At 42.1% G+C, this 19,597-nt stretch overlaps 1 protein-coding gene across 4 annotated transcripts in view; it reads left to right on the top strand.

Annotated features, from left to right (window-relative positions):
• LOC131524050 (galaxin-like) overlaps positions 1–19,597 on the top strand; it is an 87,876-nt gene that overhangs the window by 54,273 nt on the left and 14,006 nt on the right. For 2 of the 4 annotated variants that reach the window (XM_058750787.1, XM_058750786.1), the window contains exons 1-2: positions 18,111–19,411; positions 19,533–19,577. The exons of 1 other annotated variant lie outside the window; for it this stretch is intronic. In XM_058750787.1, the coding sequence (XP_058606770.1) occupies positions 19,387–19,411; positions 19,533–19,577 (70 nt within the window). In that variant the 5' untranslated portion in view covers positions 18,111–19,386. Of the gene's footprint in view, positions 1–7,531; positions 8,179–18,110; positions 19,412–19,532; positions 19,578–19,597 lie in introns of those variants that run through there. One more of the 4 variants, XR_009266914.1, reaches the window with a different exon arrangement.

The following is a 19,597-nucleotide window of genomic DNA, read 5'->3' as shown; positions in this document are numbered from 1 at the left end:
TCTGGTGTCCTTTGACAGCTCTTTGGTCTTGGCCATGGTGGAGTTTGGAGTTGGACTGTTTGAGGTTGTGGACAGGTGCCTTTTATACTGATAACGAGTTCAAACAGATGCCATTAATACAGGTAACGAGTGGAGGACAGAGGAGCCTCTTAAAGAAGTTACAGGTCTGTGAGAACCAGAAATCTTGCTTGTTTGTAGGTGAGCAAATACTTATTTTACAGAGGAATTTACCAATTAATTCTTTAAAAATCCCACAATGTGATTTTCTGGATTTCTTTTTCTCATTTTGTCTCTCATAGTTGAGGTATACCTATGATGAAAATTACAGGCCTCTCTCATCTTTTTAAGTGGGAGATCTTGCACAGTTGGTGGCTGACTAAATACTTTTTTGCCCCACTGTATGTAAATATGTAAATATTTTTGCTTCAGCTCAAAACTGATGTCCCGATGTAATAATCAAGAAGCAAAAGATCGGGTTGCACAAATAATCAAAATAAAACTGAAGTCGTGATGTGGCTTATATAATTACAAACCCGATTCCAAAAAAGTTGGGACACTGTACAAATTGTGAATAAAAAAGGAATGCAATAATTTACAAATCTCATAAACTTATATTTTATTCACAATAGAATATAGATAACATATCAAATGTTGAAAGTGAGACATTTTGAAATGTCATGCCAAATATTGGCTCATTTTGGATTTCATGAGAGCTACACATTCCAAAAAAGTTGGGACAGGTAGCAATAAGAGGCCGGAAAAGTTAAATGTACATATAAGGAACAGCTGGAGGACCAATTTGCAACTTATTAGGTCAATTGGCAACATGATTGGGTATAAAAAGAGCCTCTCAGAGTGGCAGTGTCTCTCAGAAGTCAAGATGGGAAGAGGATCACCAATTCCCCTAATGCTGTGGTGAAAAATAGTGGAGCAATATCAGAAAGGAGTTTCTCAGAGAAAAATTGCAAAGAGTTTGAAGTTATCATCATCTACAGTGCATAATATCATCCAAAGATTCAGAGAATCTGGAACAATCTCTGTGCGTATGGGTCAAGGCCGGAAAACCATACTGGATGCCCGTGATCTTCGGCCCTTAGACGGCACAGCATCACATACAGGAAAGCTACTGTAATGGAAATCAGAACATGGGCTCAGGAATACTTCCAGAAAACATTGACTAAAGAGGACAAGTACAACCCAAGTTGTTATCAGCGCTCAGTTCAGAAGCCTGCGTCTCTGATGGTATGGGGTTGCATGAGTGCGTGTGGCATGGGCAGCTTACACATCTGGAAATGCACCATCAATGCTGAAAGGTATATCCAAGTTCTAGAACAACATATGCTCCCATCCAGACGTCGTCTCTTTCAGGGAAGACCTTGCATTTTCCAACATGACAATGCCAGACCACATACTGCATCAATTACAACATCATGGCTGCGTAGAAGAAGGATTCGGGTACTGAAATGGCCAGCCTGCAGTCCAGATCTTTCACCCATAGAAAACATTTGGCGCATCATAAAGAGGAAGATGCGACAAAGAAGACCTAAGACAGTTGAGCAACTAGAAGCCTGTATTAGACCATAATGGGACGACATTCCTATTCCTAAACTTGAGCAACTTGTCTCCTCAGTCCCCAGACATTTGCAGACTGTTATAAAAAGAAGAGGGGATGCCACACAGTGGTAAACATGGCCTTGTCCCAACTTTTTTGAGATGTGTTGATGCCATGAAATTTAAAGTCAACTTATTTTTCCCTTAAAATTATACATTTTCTCAGTTTAAACATTTGATATGTCATCTATGTTGTATTCTGAATAAAATATTGAAATTTGAAACTTCCACATCATTGCATTCTGTTTTTATTCACAATTTGTACAGTGTCCCAACTTTTTTGGAATCGGGTTTGTAAATATCGCTGCATGTTTCAGAATGAATCCCAAAACTGTGATCATCTACACACATTTAGCTTATGATACAGTGTTTTCTGTACTACATAAGCTTTACCTCTTTAAGTGCTGTAATAACAGGCTTCTAAAACCTGTTGTCAGCAATAGAGAAGCTAAGACAGTGGTCTCAAACTCAGTTCCTGGAAGGCCACTGTCCTGCAGGGTTCAGCTACAAATCTAATTAAAAGGTGTGTTCACGCAATGTCGTAATTGTGATTTCAGATTGTAAAAAAGTGTTTATGTCCTCAGAGTTCATAATTGCAGCTTGTAAAATGAGTTTTCTGAGAGCTCCTGCTTGTATCATGTGACCACTGTACCACCTGACCTCTGCAGATCCATTTAGCCATTGATAGTGGTGCCATAGATATGCATAATTCCCATTCCGAGGATGTAAACAGTTCCAAATAGAATATCACGTTGAAATCTCAAGCCTACGGTAATTACAAGATGGCATGAACGCAGTAAAACATACCTGATCTAGTTAATCAAGGTCTTCAGGATTACTGTAAACTTCCAGGTGGTGAGTAAAGGCCCTTTCACACAGGACGCGGCAAGCGCTGCGCCTGCCGCTGGGTTCAGCGCAGCCCTTCAGATACAAGGCGATTTGCGCTATGCTCGCCAGAGCGAAGTAGGCGGAGTTTTCCATTTTTTTAGCGAGTTCTATACTTCGTCATTGGATTGTTGTTCCACCTTTCAGTCAGCAGCAAAACATGTAAACACACCTGACATGCCAACTTGAATGGAGATGTGTCTCCATGACACAGCTTTTCTCCCGATGTCCCTATACGACCGCAAACTTGTATTGTATAGCTCTGGAAATTCAGACACACAGAGAATCAGCTGTTCATCCATTTTGAGTTCGGCGCTTGTTTGGATGCCCCGTTTCTATTGGCCTCGCGGGGAAACGTCACAGAGCGCAGCGGCAAAAGTTGAACTATTTTGAACTTTGACCGCGGCGCGCGCGCAAGCTTGCTTTGGTCGGCGCAGCAACTAACCGCCCTCGCGCAGCGCAAGCCATTGAAATGAATGGGTTTCATAGCGCAGCGCATTCCGCGTCCTGTGTGAAAGGGCCTTTAGACCTAAACTCGAGTTTTTTCTTTTTTTTTTTACACTGAAATATTCTTAGAATCAGATTTTTTTTTGCATTTAGATTCCCTATCTTAAAGGGCATATTCCAGGTTAGAGACTCCTGTGAGTCGATGTATAGAAAAATAATGTAGGAACTAGATTTTCTTTAAAATATACTTTAAAATACACTATTAAGGCTTCTAGAGTCGTTTTTGTGAGAGAATTTTACTTCCGCATCTGAAAACCGCCAAAACCGGAAGTGACGGTAACGAGAGGGAGAGCGGTCCATGTTAACCTACTGCTAGCAACTCGCGGCAGTTGACATGCCAATGCAGTTGGGGGCCCGTCCACACCCCTGACACTGCATGCCCGTTGTACGTGGTACCCCAGCCAGTGGCAGAGGCATCCGTGAAGACCACGGCATGCCGGGACACCTGCTCTAGGGGCACTCCTGCCCGAAGAAACAAGGGGTCTGACCATGGGCTGAAGGCTTGGCGGCATTCCAGAGTGATTGCCACTCGGTACGTGCCGCGTTGCCACGCCCATCTCGGGACTCGGCCGTGAAGCCAGTGCTGAAGCGGTCTCATATGAAGCAAACCGAGCGGGGTTACTGCCGCTGCGGCTGCCATATGCCCCAGGAGCCTCTGAAAAAGTTTCAGTGGGACCGCTGTCCTGCCTCTGAATGCATTCAGGCAGTTCAATACTGACTGAGCACGTTCCTCTGTGAGGCGTGCTGACTGCTCGACCGAATCCAACTCCATACTGAGAAAAGAGATCCTCTGCACTGGGGCGAGTTTGCTCTTTTCCCAGTTGACCTGAAGGCCCAACTGGCTGAGGTGACCAAGCACCAAATCCCTGTGTTCGCACAACCGCTCCTGAGACTGAGCAAGAATGAGCCAGTCGTCGAGATAGTTGAGGATGCGAACACCCTGTTCTCTCATGGGAACAAGGGCTCCCTCCACGACTTTCGTGAAGACGCGGGAGACAGGGCCAGCCGAAGGGCAGGACCTTGTACTGATATGCTCGACCCTCGAGCATAAGCGCAGAAAGCGGCCTGTGTCGAGGAAGTATCGAGACATGAAAGTCTGGCGTCCTTCAGGTCGATCGCTGCAAACCAATCTCGGGGACGGATGCACTCGAAAATGCGTTTCTGCGTGAGCATTTTGAACGGTAGCTTGTGAAGACTCAGATTCAAAACTCGCAGGTCTAAGATCGGTCGTAACCCACCGCTCTTCTTGGGTACAATGAAGTAAGGGCTGTAAAACCCCGACCCCATATCGGCTGGAGGGACCGGCTCTATCGCGTCCTTCGCCAGTAGGACTACGATCTCCGCACGCAAGACATGGGCATCGACCGCTTTCACTGAAGTGAAGTGGACACCTCTGAACTTGGGGGGACGCCGGGCGAACTGAATCGCATAGCCGAGCCTGATGGTCCGAATGAGCCAACGGGACGGACTGGGGAGCGCTAACCAGGCTCGCAGAGACCGCGCAAGCGGGACCAAGGGGACCGTAGTCGTACCCGCAGTGGGGCAGCGAGGTGGAACACAGGGACGCGGCTCGGGGGGCTCTCTTTGGGAGGCGGCCCGTAGCAGGGTCTGAGTGTGCTGCGCAACACTTACCTGGTTCCACGGTCGGACAGGGGGTGCAGGAGAGGCTTGGGTGACCTTCTCGAACTGCGCGCTGCTGTCCGCTGGCGACAGAAGAGGTGGATGAGAGTGGAGAGGATTTACTCCTCCCACTACTCTCCGAGCCCTCTTCGGACCCGGAGATGAAGGAAACTGCTCTTCTATTGAAAATTTGGGTACCGCTGACCGTTGGGCCAGCGGCGGAACAGAAAGAAAAGGATTTACCACCCGGCCCTCCTCCGGGGGAAGGAGCGGTGCAGTCACCACCTCCTGAAGAGCAGTCCCAACCATCTCCGGGTCGCCCGTCCTAGGGCCTCTTGCTCTTGGCTTTGCCGCCCCTCTTGGCGGGGGCCTGGACGGGCTGGGGACCCCGCCTACGACTGGCTCCGCGACGCCGCTTGGGTGGAGGCTGTTGCTGCGGTGCGGGAGCGGGGGCAGCCGTAGGGGGTCGCCCTCGGCGACGAGCAGGCTGAGGTGCTGCCGGCGGCGGGGTGGATGCAACAGCGGACCGCCGTGGCAGGAAGTGACTGATCGCCTCAGACTGCTTCTGTACTGCTGGGCGAAGTTCTCGACCGTGTCGCCGAAGAGGCCGGTCTGGGACACGGGGGAAATTAAGGAACCTGACTTTGTCGGTATCCCACATGTCGGCCAGACACAGCCAGAGATGGCGTTCCTGGACCACCAAAGTGGACATCGCACGACCCACTGACCGCGCTGTAACCTTCGTCGCCCGAAGCGCGAGGTCCGTCGCGGCACGAAGTTCCTGAAGAACTTGCGGATCATGACCACCCTCGTGCAGGTCCTTCAGTGCCTTGGCCTGATGGACCTGCAACAACGCCATAGCGCATAAGGCGGAAGCGGCTTCCCCACAGGCCCGGTAAGCCCTGCCGGTAAGGTCCGACAAGTGCTTACAGGCCCGGGAAGGGAGAGACGGCTCCCTCCGCCAGGTGGAGTTAGGGCACAGTTGCATAGCAACGGCCCGCTCCACAGGGGGGATGCGCGTGTAACCCTTAGCCACCCCGCCATCAAGGGTGGTGAGGGAGGAGGGCCCACCGGCACGGTTTCGGGCAGTAAAAGGTGCCTTCCACGTACCAGTGAGCTCTTCATGCACCTCCGGGAAGAAAGGAACTGGGGTGGGTGGCTGAGAACCAGCTCGTGCCACCCCGAGAAACCAATCGTCCAGCCTTGAGGGCTCGGGACACGGTGGAGGATTCCACACGAGCCCGACCCTGTTGGCGGCCCGGGAAAGCATAGCCATCATTTCCGGATCTGTATCGGGCACAGCTACCGTACCCGAAGGAGGCAACCGCGCCGACGCGTCATCTCCAGAAAGGTCTGACTCACCCTCCGATGCAGCTATCGACATCTGGTCATCGGGAGGAGTGCTGAAGGAAACGGATGGTACACACCTTGAGATGGCCCACCGTGCTCCCCGGCAGCTCTACTGGCTGCGGAGTGCAGGAGGAGTGAGGGTTCCTAGGGGTTGGTTCCCGAAGGAAGCGCACTCACTGTAATCCTCAGGTCACCAGTGCCACTGCTCGCAGCAACCCTCTGAGGAGGATTGGAACGAGGCAGCGGCACTGGGACTCCGCCCCTTTGCAGGAACTGGAGTCTCGACCGCAACTCCGAGATGGTCATTCTCCCACAATGGGTACATGACTCATCCACAAACGCTGTCTCAGCGCGCGCTAAGCCCAGGCACGCGATGCAACGCTCGTGACCATCCCTCGGCGCCAGGTAACGACCGCACCCAGAAACACACAAGTAGAATGTCATCTTTAAAAAGACGCAAGCTCTACTTGTGTAAGCTCTTTTAGGGACTTTACTCTTTTTATCAGTGCTGAAGCACGCAGGGGAACGGCCGCGGCAACACGGACAGGGATTTGTGCAGCCTGTCGTGTGCGCTCTCTCTCTCTCTAACGCTCTCTTACCAGCTGTAAAAACGGCTTTTATGCGCTGTTTAAGCGCCCCGGTTACCAGCCGTGAGAACGGCCTTTTCAGCTCTTATGCTCAGAAAAAAAGGCAAAAAAAAAGAGAAGAAAAGGAATAAATGGAGAGGATTCGACCCCGCTGCTGTGCTGTACGCCCGCACTTCCACAACCAAAGAGATCGTCCTGCAGAGACTCGTCTTTCTACACTTCCAGCAGAGAACAACCGTTCGGCTCCGAAGCGAAAAGCTAAAGATGCAACGCACCTGCTGCTCATTATATACCCGCGCTGCGAGGTGAGCAGCAGCTGCATATGATTGCATGCCAATATGCATTGGCTCGTTTTAGTTACACTCGAAGTAGATTGGCCTCTCTAGCGAGATTCCTATTCGTCGGTCAGTCCGACGTACGTCGAACGTGACCGACTGAATGGGAACAATCCTTCTTTAATGGTCGCATAACATTTTTTATTCAGTTATGATGAGCTAAATGTGAAAGCCAAAATCTGTCAGCAACAATTATTTCTGCTTTCTGCTTGTCTTAGATCAGTTTGGGCACGCATGCACAGGGCAGCTTTGGGTTTGTTGCTCTGTGCTGTTTAATGTATAGTAGTTATAATGTTGTTCAGTTTTATTCATTACTGTCAGCTTTCACAGCAATACTATTAAATTAGCAATTATCTCTATCAAACCATCAAACATGGACCTTAAAGGGATGGTTCACCCAAAAACTTTATTCAAATAAATTAATATTTTGACAATCATGTTCATCAGTCTGATTTCAGTGGCACAGCTTAGTGTAGTATCTAATACAGAGGTTGTTGACAGTATTGTGTGCATGTTGCTGCATTGTACATGGTGTTCACTGCCTGATATTGTATTATTGTTTACACCTTCAGTAACTTGTACATTATTTCCTTATAAAATGCTCTAACATCTTTTTCCATTTCTTTTCTCCACCAGACACCCTAGGAAATGGTTCATCCTAAGATGCACAGATCTACCTATAGCCCACCATCATTCCCACACCCATCTTGCAACGAAGTTTCATTAAGTGCAGTCTATAACCCGTGTCTGCCATGCACGGTCTGCACCTTGTTTATATCAGATGTTATGGATTATTCTATTAGAGCTCTTTATTTGAGACTGTTATTATGTAGAGACTGTTATAAATAAAGTCAACTCACCTCAATGCTTTTAGCAGTTAATACATTAAAGTGTGTCCGAAATGTTTTATTATTTAAAGATTGTTATAAAGTTTACTACAGGCTCAGTGAATTTTCTTTCACTAGAAAAAGTGTAATGCATGGAATGGAGGCAAAGAATCACCTGACACCAACCGTTCACCTTCATACAGACCATGGTATAAATTGAGGTGTTACTCAAATTTTCAAGCTTGTAATGTTAACAATTGAAATTCTAAGCAGCAGTCAAGTGTGGTATAAGAAGGGTCTAATTTATGCTTTCTGCAAGATGACATACAAGGAATGTAAACCAATGATAAAGTAGGTAAAATTACAGTTAGCCTGAAAGGAGGGTCACTTCAAATAAGAAACTGGGCTGGCATTTTTTGCATGTATTTTTGTCTACGGAGGGATCAAGCAAACAAAGGGATAGATGGACAATTTTAACAAATAAACAGATTTAAAGGCTGGTTGTGCATGATGGGTTCCTATGTGTGTTTGTTGTTTTATTTGTATTTTATTATAGTGTCTTTGGATGCGAGCAGTGCAATGCACGCAACAAAAGAGAGACCCCATAGGGGGAGAGTGGGGTAAAGTGAGACTTTTTTTGCACCCTCTAAGCGAGCTAAAATTATATATCAGTAAAATTTACACATTTACCATTAATTCAGGATGTTTCCTAGCAATGGAAATGATCAGAATGTATTCAGGACGAAAGTCAGTGAAAATATGAGTGTTTTTTAAAAAGTCGTCTTGTGTCTCACTTTACCCCAGCTTAGGGGCAAACTGAGGCAGACCAAAGAAATCAAGGGGGTAAACTGATCCACTTACTATTTCCACTCTGAAACTACCAACACATGTTGTAACAGTTAGAATCCTGACAGCTAGCTTGACAACCACACATTCCAGAACTAATGTCAGACTAGTAACAGAATCATGGGGATTGGTCAATTAAGCAATTTTTTTTTTCTTAACACTTGAAAGTTGCCCTTTGTACACACCGCCCGTCGCTACTACCGATTGGATGGTTTAGTGAGGTCCTCGGATCGGCCCCGCCGGGGCTCCTCGCGAGCTCGTTTTGCGGTCTCTGCCGCATCGTCACAATCGTGATCCTTCTTAAAGGTCCCATGGCATGAAAATTTCACTTTATGAGGTTTTTTAACATTAATATGAGTTCCCCTAGCCTGCCTATGGTCCCCCAGTGGCTAGAAATGGCGATAGGTTTAAACCGAGCCCTGGGTATCCTGCTTCTCCTTTGAGAAAATAAAAGCTCAGATGGCCCAAAGCCCTGATCTGGAATCTTCCCTTTATGTCGTCATACGGGGAAAGGTTACCTCCCCTTTCTCTGCTTTATCCGCCCATGAGAAAATGAGCTACTACCATGCGAGGCGAGCACAATATTTTTTTTTTCCTCGAGAGACATGGCTTGCAAACGAGCGAAGCATGACAGTTGCTCAGTGTTTGGATGTACAAATGAACACCGAAGTATTTTTTTAGTTCCTTCATCCGAGCCTATGGCTAGCATTAGCTACATGATAATAACTGTAACAGCATACATAAACAAACCAACTAAAGTACCGTATCCAGACACAATATTTTAAACTAACCATTCAGAGACGTCCTGCTGTAGCCGCTGAGTTGCAACTTCTTCATCCGGTGTTTCTCCATCCGGATCAGATTCTGGGTCAAACTGAAAAGCTTGAAGGAGTGTGTGTACAAGCCATTGTGATACATCCACTGTCAACATTAGCGCATGGTAGCGCAAGCTGGTTAAGGCCACACCCCCACCCTCCACCTTGCCCCGCCTCTCTCGTCCTTAAAGCTACAGACACAGAAATGGCACGTCCTAAGGAAAGCTCATTGTGGGACTGGCTCATAGTGGCTGAAATTCTGCACCAAGGCTGAATTTCGGGAAACAGACTTCAGATACAGTATTAGGGACCACTTAGGCCTATATAAAAGCATCCAAAAAGCAGCATGTCATGGGACCTATAAGCTTTTTTTGTGGGTTTCTGCCGCCTCACGTCCGATACCTTTGCCGCATCATCATGGCAATCGTGTTGCCTTTGTCACGCTTTTTTCCAGGCTCGTCGAGCCAGTGTTACGACTTCTCTTCGGGTTAGAGGTTTTTAACCTGACCGGGTGGGCGGGGAGGACCGCGCCGGAGCCCCCGGCCTCCCACTCTCCACCGCCGCCACGCACTCCGGCGTCTTTCTTTCACTCAAAACGTCAAAAAGACTAAATTTAACTTGTGCCTCATGTCTCACTTTACCCCACAGCATTTGTCTCACTTTACCCCACCGCCACATTTTAGAAAAAAAACGATCTCTCTTAGCAATTTAGGCTAATCTTCAGCTAGCATCATCATATGTTGGTAGTTCATCAACATGTATGATATACGTTTTTCTACCTGAATCAATTTGCTTTGGCACAACAGTTGATTAAGTTGACAGCAAGAAAATTTACTTTTACATGCAAAAAAAATATTTGTGTGAAAAAAACATGCTTACCACAGCACCATGAGGTCCACTCCTTCATGGCCAAGGGGAAATGGGAGGGGCTTGAAAACATAATGGTCATATGACCACAAATGTGTTCCGTTGCCTAGATACAGGCGGTGTCTCACATTACCCCACTCTCCCCTAATCACTATTGCCTGGATGCGGCGCGACGACTCCTATTTCTGGCATAATCCAAGCTCTTTGCAACAACGGTTGCATCTGGTGTTACGTTGAAAACACGAGTTCTACTGATTCGTCTGCTTGCTCCGATCCGGCGCTGCGTGTATGGAAGCAGACTTTCAAATGTTGAAGATTCATCGTATAGACATCGTATAGAGATAAAGACGACGACTTATTAACAACAAAAAACGTTCGATCGAATGCGATGTTTACCAGATGCTACGATCTTTCACAGACGTCTCCGCGACGTACCTGTGCTATCTGGGACAGTTATTCGGGAGTGCCCAAAACGAGTTTACGGGGGGGAAAAATCGATTCAGAGATGTGGATTTGGACGGCAATTAAATTACCACAAGACATTGGTGTTTGTCAAAAAAAAAAACAGTAGCTAATTCAGCTGGGGATTTTTACGGGGGTGGTGAGAGAAAACACCAACATCCTGGATTCAGACGCCATTAAAATCACCAACTACCCCCTGTAAATGGTGAAAATCACTTAAGTCCTCCTGAGAAACAATTACCGTTCGAATAAGGCTATAGAATGACGTATAACACCGGATGCTGGAGACAAGCAAACACAGGGTTTAAATACAGGGAGTAAACTAGATAATTAATCAAACACAGGAGGAACCAAATGAACATAAGGAACCATAATGAGGACAGGAACAGGAAGATAACCAAATAAGGGCATGGCGGGAGAAACTAGGGCAGACACATGGGGAGCAAAAACACGGGACTGACACTTGCAGAGTGAATATGACCCCATTATGCCTTCTAGGATTAAAAGAGAAATGATTTCTGTAAATCCAGTGGCTGAATTATGAACAGTTTAATGTCATTGTGTGAATTATATGTAATCATGTAATCAATAAAAAGTAACTGTAATCTAATATGACCACTTTAAAATGTAATAATCTGATAACAAGTAGGCTACTTAGATTCTTTAATCTGATTACACAATTTGGATTCCATGTAATCTCAGATTTTGTTCAAAACGCTCAAAATATATAAAAATCTACTGCTCAAAATATAATAAAAAAGGAAACAAATACATAACAATAGGTATTTCCAGTTTTATGGATGTTGCCATACTTCATATTTAGTCACTGTTATACAGTTACAAGTGATATTCAAAACTAGAATAAGACTTCAGTTTGGTTGCTCGTTCATACAGCCGCTATTGTAAGCTGTGTGAACTGAACATTTCGAGACTCACACTTGTAAGTAATGCTTCCTTCACGTGCAATCGGAAATTTCCTATTTCCCACTTATGAAGTCGATTCAAGTGAATTAATGTCGGAAACAATAAAATGTAGCATCCCACTGGTTGACAATCATAAACATTCACCACGCTATACATGCAGTTCGCTGACAATTCTGGAATTTCGGTCAAATGCATGCTTATTTCACTGCTTATAAGACATACATATGCTTCGAATGATCGTTCATATCTAGCTTATAAATGCACTACGTTAGCTACAAGATAAAGGGAAGTAGTTGTTGTGAGAACAGCACTGACAGCAGCAATGGTTGTTCCCTCCACCATGTTTAAAGTTTATGACCCGCCCAACTCGGAAACTCGGGTATCAAAATTCCCAGCAAGCAATTTACAGTTTAATAGACGTCTAATAGTCATCCAAACTCAGCCCAGACGTCTAGGCTAAAACAAGGCTAAATTTGGGCTGTCAGTGAAAATTTAATAGACGTCTAATCAAAGCCCAAGATTAGACTAGACATCTATTAGACCACTATTGAACGACTACATGTATGCGTCTAATAGACGGTGAATTTTGGTCTAGGCTAAAACAAGACTGAATTTGGGCTGTCAGTGAAAATTTAATAGACGTCTAACCATAGCCCAAGAATAGACTAGTCATCAAATAGACGGCTAATGAATGCCTACATATGAAGAGTTCATATGCAAAAGCCGCTAAATGCCACCTCTGTCAAAAGTAAACGTTAGTACACGTTCAACAAATATTTTTGCTTCAAATCCTCTAAATCCCAGCGTCAACCCATTCAGAAATATCGGTTTGTTGGCAAAAATCTCTAAAGGCCACTTCCCTTTGGCAGCAAAAGCTGCTATGTTCCGAGAACCAATCAGAAGGCGCAAATCGAATCATATGATTTCGAGAGGTTTCAATACAGCGGCGCGCTGAGGAGCCGGTTTTTCTGTGGAGATTGTTTTAGATTCAGATTCAGATTCATATTTTTAACATAAAAGATGGAGTACAATGAAATGGATGAGCCTGTCCTACTGACATTGAATAGCAGAAGAAAACGTTATTTACCTCAAAACTCTGCCCGTTATAAGGCAAAAGAAAGTAGATACAGTGGAAATGACTCGGTCGCAAGTGTAGCATGCATTCGTAACAGTTTTTTGTTGTTAAAATAAGCATGCTGCCATTTTGTGCCATTGTGGTTATGATGTGTGAATCTTTTCTTTTTTTTTTCCTTTTTTAAATATTTTTGGGGGCTTTTTGCCTGTATTCAGACAGGGTTTCTAGTTGCATCTTTAGTGATTTTTCAACTAGGCCTGTTTACTGTCTTGTCCCAAAGAGGTGGATTTGGAGGTTTTTGCAAAAAAAGCACAAGTGGATTTAGCTGGTTTTGACGCAAAAGAAAATATAACTTGTTAAAAACCAATGGATTGTCTAAAGTGAGATTTTTGAAAAAAAGTTATTTTATTCACGAACTAATTACCTTATCATTACCTTTAAAATGAAACTACTGAGCCTGATCATAAGAGCCTGATAAAAAATGCTCATTTAAAAGAAAAGAAGTCTGATAGATTTACAGGGTTTTGCATCTGAACTCTTCATATATACATCTAATAGACAACAAAATGACAATCCATCCAAACAAATTAAATATACAGCTTTTATTAAGAAAAATATTATTTTTAACAACTTAGACAACTTAAAACCATACAAAATGATAAAAAAAATACAAAAGAATTAATGACATAATAATGACAAGAATATTATAAATATAATACACATAAATATTATGATAAAAAAATCTGAAATTTAACAACTTAAGATAAAAAATGAAGAAAAAATATTTTAACAAGATATTTAAAAGAAAAAAAAATGTAATACAAATCAAGAGCATGTTATCACACTTAACATTAAAACATTACAGATAAATGACAACATAAAAAAAGATTAAACCTTTTGTTGGTTTACTTATTTTAACAAATAAAACAACCAAAAGTGAACTTAAAGGAAATTATTCATTATTGGTTTTATTTCTTGTTTAAAATGCTTCCCAACTGCATTCCTCAAGTCCAACTCTATTGCTGCCAGGAAGTTGATCATCACAGCATCTGCCAAATAAGAAAAAAATAGCATAAGAAAAGCTTTTTTGACATAATTCTTCTACTTTAATTACACTTATTGTGACAGGGAGTCATTCTCTTTTGCTTGGATGCCTACTAAAAACAAAAACGAGATATATATTGTGTATCACCATTCAGTATATTAAAAAAAGATCTGGTAAATGTTGTGTGTTGTATATACATACCTCTAATGACAGAGAACAGTGCAGTCTTTTCAAATGCCTCTTTCTGCAGCAGACTACCCCCCTTCATGTTGAATTTGGACATGAGGGAATTATTTTAAACCATAAAATATACAGATTGAGGTGGTTAACAATTGCGGACAAAGTTTGACATTTCAAAATGACCATTAAAGAAATTTTTTATAAAATTTCTGATTTGCGTTGTAACTTATTGAGTATTGACACCACAATGTTTGATTAATGTGGCACGTTTTTAGGGCTTTACCTGTCCAGCATCCTTCTGGCGCTGTCATTGAGGTTTCTTCCTTCAATTCTGCACAACTTTGACACCTGAATAACACATGCCAATGTCAGGCAGTTAGTATTGTGTGTGTCAGTGTACAAGTGTTTACCAACTTTAAACATTGATGCCATTGACCTGCAAGTTTTCCATCACTAACCCTTTAAAACTCTTTATTCCAGCAGTTTAAGTTTTTCCCTATTAGTGCCCCCCACAATCTGTCTCTGCCTCCAAAATTGTCTAGCACAACTGATTTCATAACAACACAGTAATGGCTGCTGTAACTAAAAGGTAGCTCAGTACACATTACCCTCAAATGTACATGGAATAATAAATTCACCCCTACCATTTTTATTATAATGTTTTCTGTTTGTACTGTTTAGGTTTTTATGCTGCATTGCACATCTGAGCTATTTGCACTATTTTAATACTGCTGCAAACATTTTTATAATTGATTAATTTTATATTACCATTTTAAGTCATCTCTATTTTGAAGCTTTACTATCAATTTGGAAGTTTCAAAATAAATCTTATTTTACTTGTACAATGACAAACTAATGACAATTAGTTCATGCTCTCTCTGTATGTAACAAGCCATTGTTCAGTCAAAAATTCAATATAATAATTAAAATAAATGATGGACTTTGTCAAAGATTAGCTTTACTGAGGAAATGTTGTTTTTTTTATTATTTATTATTTATTACTTTTTTTTTTTTTTTTTTTTTACCATTGCTGCCCGGATCTCCTCCATTTCCAACTGCTTTTCCAGATGTTGAAACTCCTCCTCATTTTGTGCAGTTCTTATGAGTATGTTCACTGGATAAATTAATATAGATTAATCTTTGGCAAAGCTGTGTTTGTTCTATTGTTTGCTCTTTTGTCTCTTCTTGCGCTGTCTTACAATGGCTTGAGTTAACACATACAAATGATAAAACTTTTACTTTATCTATTAAATTTTGCAATTAATCCTCTGAACACATGCATGCCGTTAAAATTAGACCAATTGCCTCGATTTCACCGGGTGGACTAAAAGCAGACTACACGTAGCCTGTCCAATTTAGAGCTAAAACGTGGCTACATATAGACCATATAATGAAATGACACTTATATCTTTGTAGATATTATTGACACTGCGAACATGATGTTAACCATCTGAGCAAAAACTACAATGAATCAGTTTTGACTATCAGTGGGCTAGAAATAGCCGGTCTGACTTCCGAGCTAAACTGAGGTTATGCACAGGCTAAGCAAAGAACATATCAAATAAATCAAACCAAACACCTTGTAAACGCTGTTGACTTTGCTTACATGATGGAATATCAAACATCTCACAAGTTGTTTTGCCAAAAAACGACATGTAACCAAATTCAGGGTTATTTAGGTTAGAAGTGGGTTACACATAGCCGGACTATATTGGGTCTTAACCGAGACGGTGAAATGAAGGCTATTGCTTTCTGGGTTATTTTGAATTTCCTAGTAGTAAATACGACTTGAGAGGCCGTTCACGTCCAGTTTACGATTAGGAAATTCGTATTTACGATAATTCCGATAGCACGTGAAGGCAACATAAATACAGTTGTCAGTCCCAAGCAATCAAAGTGTGAACTGCACACAGGTGTTTTTTATTTAGCTATTTTTAACTTTTTCGCATTAAACAGACCTTTGCTGTTAATCACTGTAATTCTGTATAATAAAACATCAAAAGAAAGGGCTGAAGTGAAAAGGTATTTTTTTCTCTTCTTTCACAACACTCACATATTATTGCTCAGACCATCACTGATCTCACTGGGAATTTTGTATTGCACGTAACGTGGGCAATCACTTTCCTAGCATGAGGTCATGCACTGTGTTTAATATCATTGGGGGGTTTCTTGCACTTCCCACACATTTTACAACACAAGCATATATTGTATTCTTAGAGGAAAGTGTAAACATTTTGTCACACAAGTAAATACACTATGATTTTATCTATAACCTGATGTCAGTTTAAATCATATCAGATTTTATTTTAGCTTGCAAAACTTTGGCATATGGCACAATCTGCTCAAGAGTGAGATTGAAGTGATAATTCGCCCCAAAAATGAAAATATGCTGTTCATTCACTCCCTCTCAGGCCATCCAAGATGTAGGTGAATACTTTTCTTTAATAGAACAGTAAAGAAGATTTAGCTCAAACCATGGTCCTTGGTGATTCATAAAATGTAAGCCTACGGCTACCATCACTTTGAGATTCAAAAAAGCATATACAGGCAACACAATTAATACCTGATGATATATTGAGGTCTTATGGATTGAAACGATTGGTCTGTGCAAGAAACTGAACATTATTTACAACATTATTCCCTGTAATCCATTGCCTCAGGCAAAAATCCAATCACAAGAGAAAACTGTAGTATTAAAAAAAGGGACGAACTGTGGTACCAATAAAGGTACATTTTTGGCACTTTTCTTTCTGAGAGTCAAAGACTCTCACATTAATGTCTGTTTGGAATATGTCTATCCACTGTACACTGCACAAACACTTCAGGCGATACAGCGCTCATATGTTTGTTTACCTGCAAATACCAATATACTGATCTTGCATTTATGATGTGAGAGGACACACAACTAACAAAACGAGACCTCTCACAAATCCTTTAATGAATTGACCAATCTTTATAAATGATACTTTTTCCATATCTCATTGTTGGTTACTATTAACAGTCTTGGAATATGCACTGCTTTGTCTCCTGATGGTGGATGTCTAAAGACTGGCAAACACTAGGCTCCAGGAAAACCTGTAGAAATCAGCCAATCTGTTTAGGACTGACTATTTTGATAGATTATTGCCTCGCAGCAAGAGAATTCCCCCTGGATCAAGTCCCAGCCGAGCTTGCAGGACTTGGTGGAGTTTGCATGCTGCATAATGCAGTGTTGACATGGGTTTTACCTTGGGATGGGGTTTCTCCCTAGGGGTTTTGCTGGTTGCACTGGCACCACCAGTAGAAACTCTGAAGTGGCATAAGGCAGCCTACAGTGACAGCATGATTCAACAATGTAAACAGCTGGAGAATAAGGGATGGTGTGATCAGAGCTGTGTTTTTTGTTGTGATGAAGTTAGAGTATCTTGATGTATCTAGATGTATCTTACATCACTATTTGATTTGATGGTTGTTTGGTTTGATTATAAAATCCTTTTCAATGCATCACAATGCATGAGTAATGCAACAAGATATTTCTCATAGTGTACTGTGCTTTAACTTTTTTTTTTTTTTTTAATGATGTTTTATTAACAAAGTTCGGGAGGAGCACGTTCAGATAATTAACCTAATTAACACAAGAGGAGAACAATCAGTAATCAACCCAGTTAACAAGATAAGAGGCATTTGTATATATACACAGCAGACTTACCTCTGTTCATTAGCAGTTTTCCAGCATCCCTCCGCCACCCCTTCTCCGTACTTACAACTATTCCTGTCCTAACCTGTAGGGGGGTACTCTGGGCTCGGGCCAAAATTCAGAGTTCGGAGCCCTCCCCTCGGACAGCACGCCAAATACGCATAAACTTTATTCTATTTATTATATGTAAATGTGAACTCGTGAATTTAAGGAAAGCAAGAAAGAAAAGAGAGAAAAAATTCTGAAAAAACCAAAACATCTGACAAAAGTGTTTTCCTTCCAAAAGGCATGCGCAACTTATTTAATTTATATGTAATAAGAGTACTCTATTTACAATAAAACAATTAATTTACATACATGATAGGCCTTTAATTCTTTTTTTTTAATCAATTATTTTGTTTTCATGCATCGATGCAGAATCATTTACATCAGCATCGTATTGTAAAAAAGATTATATTCTACAGCTCTAGTCGTGGTTTTTGTGATAACGGAGATGGAAAGTAAGTTATGTGACTGAAAGATCAAAAAAGGAGGGCCAAGAGATGAAACAACGAGTTATTAAATAAGAGCTAAAATAAACTACAATTGGACAGATGGATCTCTTTATGAAACCAAGAGTAGTCTTGGTTTCTCTCTCTCTTTCAGTTTCCAAATGTGGTCTGTTTTGTTGAAAGCAACTGTTTTGGATTTGGAACCATCAGGGATCATCAGTGTCTGACACTCTCTACACCGGATGCAAGCGGCACGGCGTGACATACAGTATACAAATACAAATGCACATGTAAATATACAATTGAACCCATTATAATCAGTGATGCTGTCTACACTTGACACGCGACACTTGGCGCGACACGATAAATCCTCGACAAGCTGATGCCTCGTTCTATTTACGACATACTGACACAAAGTTCAAATGATTTTCAACAGTCGCTTTCTTGCGTCTAGTGTAGACCGACTTTAGCTGTTGCGGCGTGGTGCAGCACGACACATATGACAATTGTTGCATCCGGTGTAGACACGGTGCGAGTCAAGATAGATTTATTTTTTGTTTGTTTGTTGTTGTTTTTTTTGGTAACAACAGATCAACTTTCCCTAAAATAATAGTTACAAAGGCAGCTGATGCAAGACTCTGCAATCATTTTTGACATCAAAAGTTTGATGACACTTGCAATGACTCATACATACCAAACCGACAACAAAAGGAAAGCTGAACAGCTTAAACATTAAACTTCTCACAGACAGGCTCCGCAGCTGAATCATCATGCCAAGTCGGTCAGCCAAGTTGGTAATTATTGTCATTACCATGATATTTATTTCATCACTAATATTTATTAGGATTATTAGTGATACAACATGCGCATGTGTTTGTATTTGGTTTGCATGTGGGAGCGCTTGGTTGGAAACCAATGGTGATTTAAACATGATTCAACAATGCTAAATGTATGCATGCCAGTAAACAACTTACAGTATAATAGTAACAACATTCCGGAGAGCATTACAAAGTGTGATGATATGGATCTCATCGACTGTGCAGTTCACTAATCAACCCTACATGCAATGATGCTGGTAAAGCGAAACATCAGCTGGTGTAAAAATAGGAATTCTGTTATCATGCCCATACTTGTTACTTCCTTCATGTGCTTTTGGCCATCACAGTCTGTGGTCCTTCCTTACTTACTATGATTCAGCCTGAGGGGTGGAGCAAAAGTTTTATTTTGGGGTGCATAAATTCTCATCCTCGGGATATCTAATCTTTACTGAACAAGGATACACAATGGAGATCTACACATCAACTGCATGTATGACAGCACATTTTTAAAGTTTTGGGTTACCTCCATTGTAGATGTAATTTATTGTGTAAGTGATAGAGCCTATTTTAGAACTTATATTGTATTTTTTTTTTTTTTTTTTTTATTGCAGGTGTAGTAACAATCTTGTGCATTTTTGCCACATCCTCTGCAAAGGGTAAGGAAACACAAATTATA

Source organism: Onychostoma macrolepis, chromosome 18, assembly GCF_012432095.1.
Source record: "Onychostoma macrolepis isolate SWU-2019 chromosome 18, ASM1243209v1, whole genome shotgun sequence".
NCBI lineage: Eukaryota > Metazoa > Chordata > Actinopteri > Cypriniformes > Cyprinidae > Onychostoma > Onychostoma macrolepis.
This window is presented reverse-complemented; position numbering and strand designations above follow the sequence as displayed.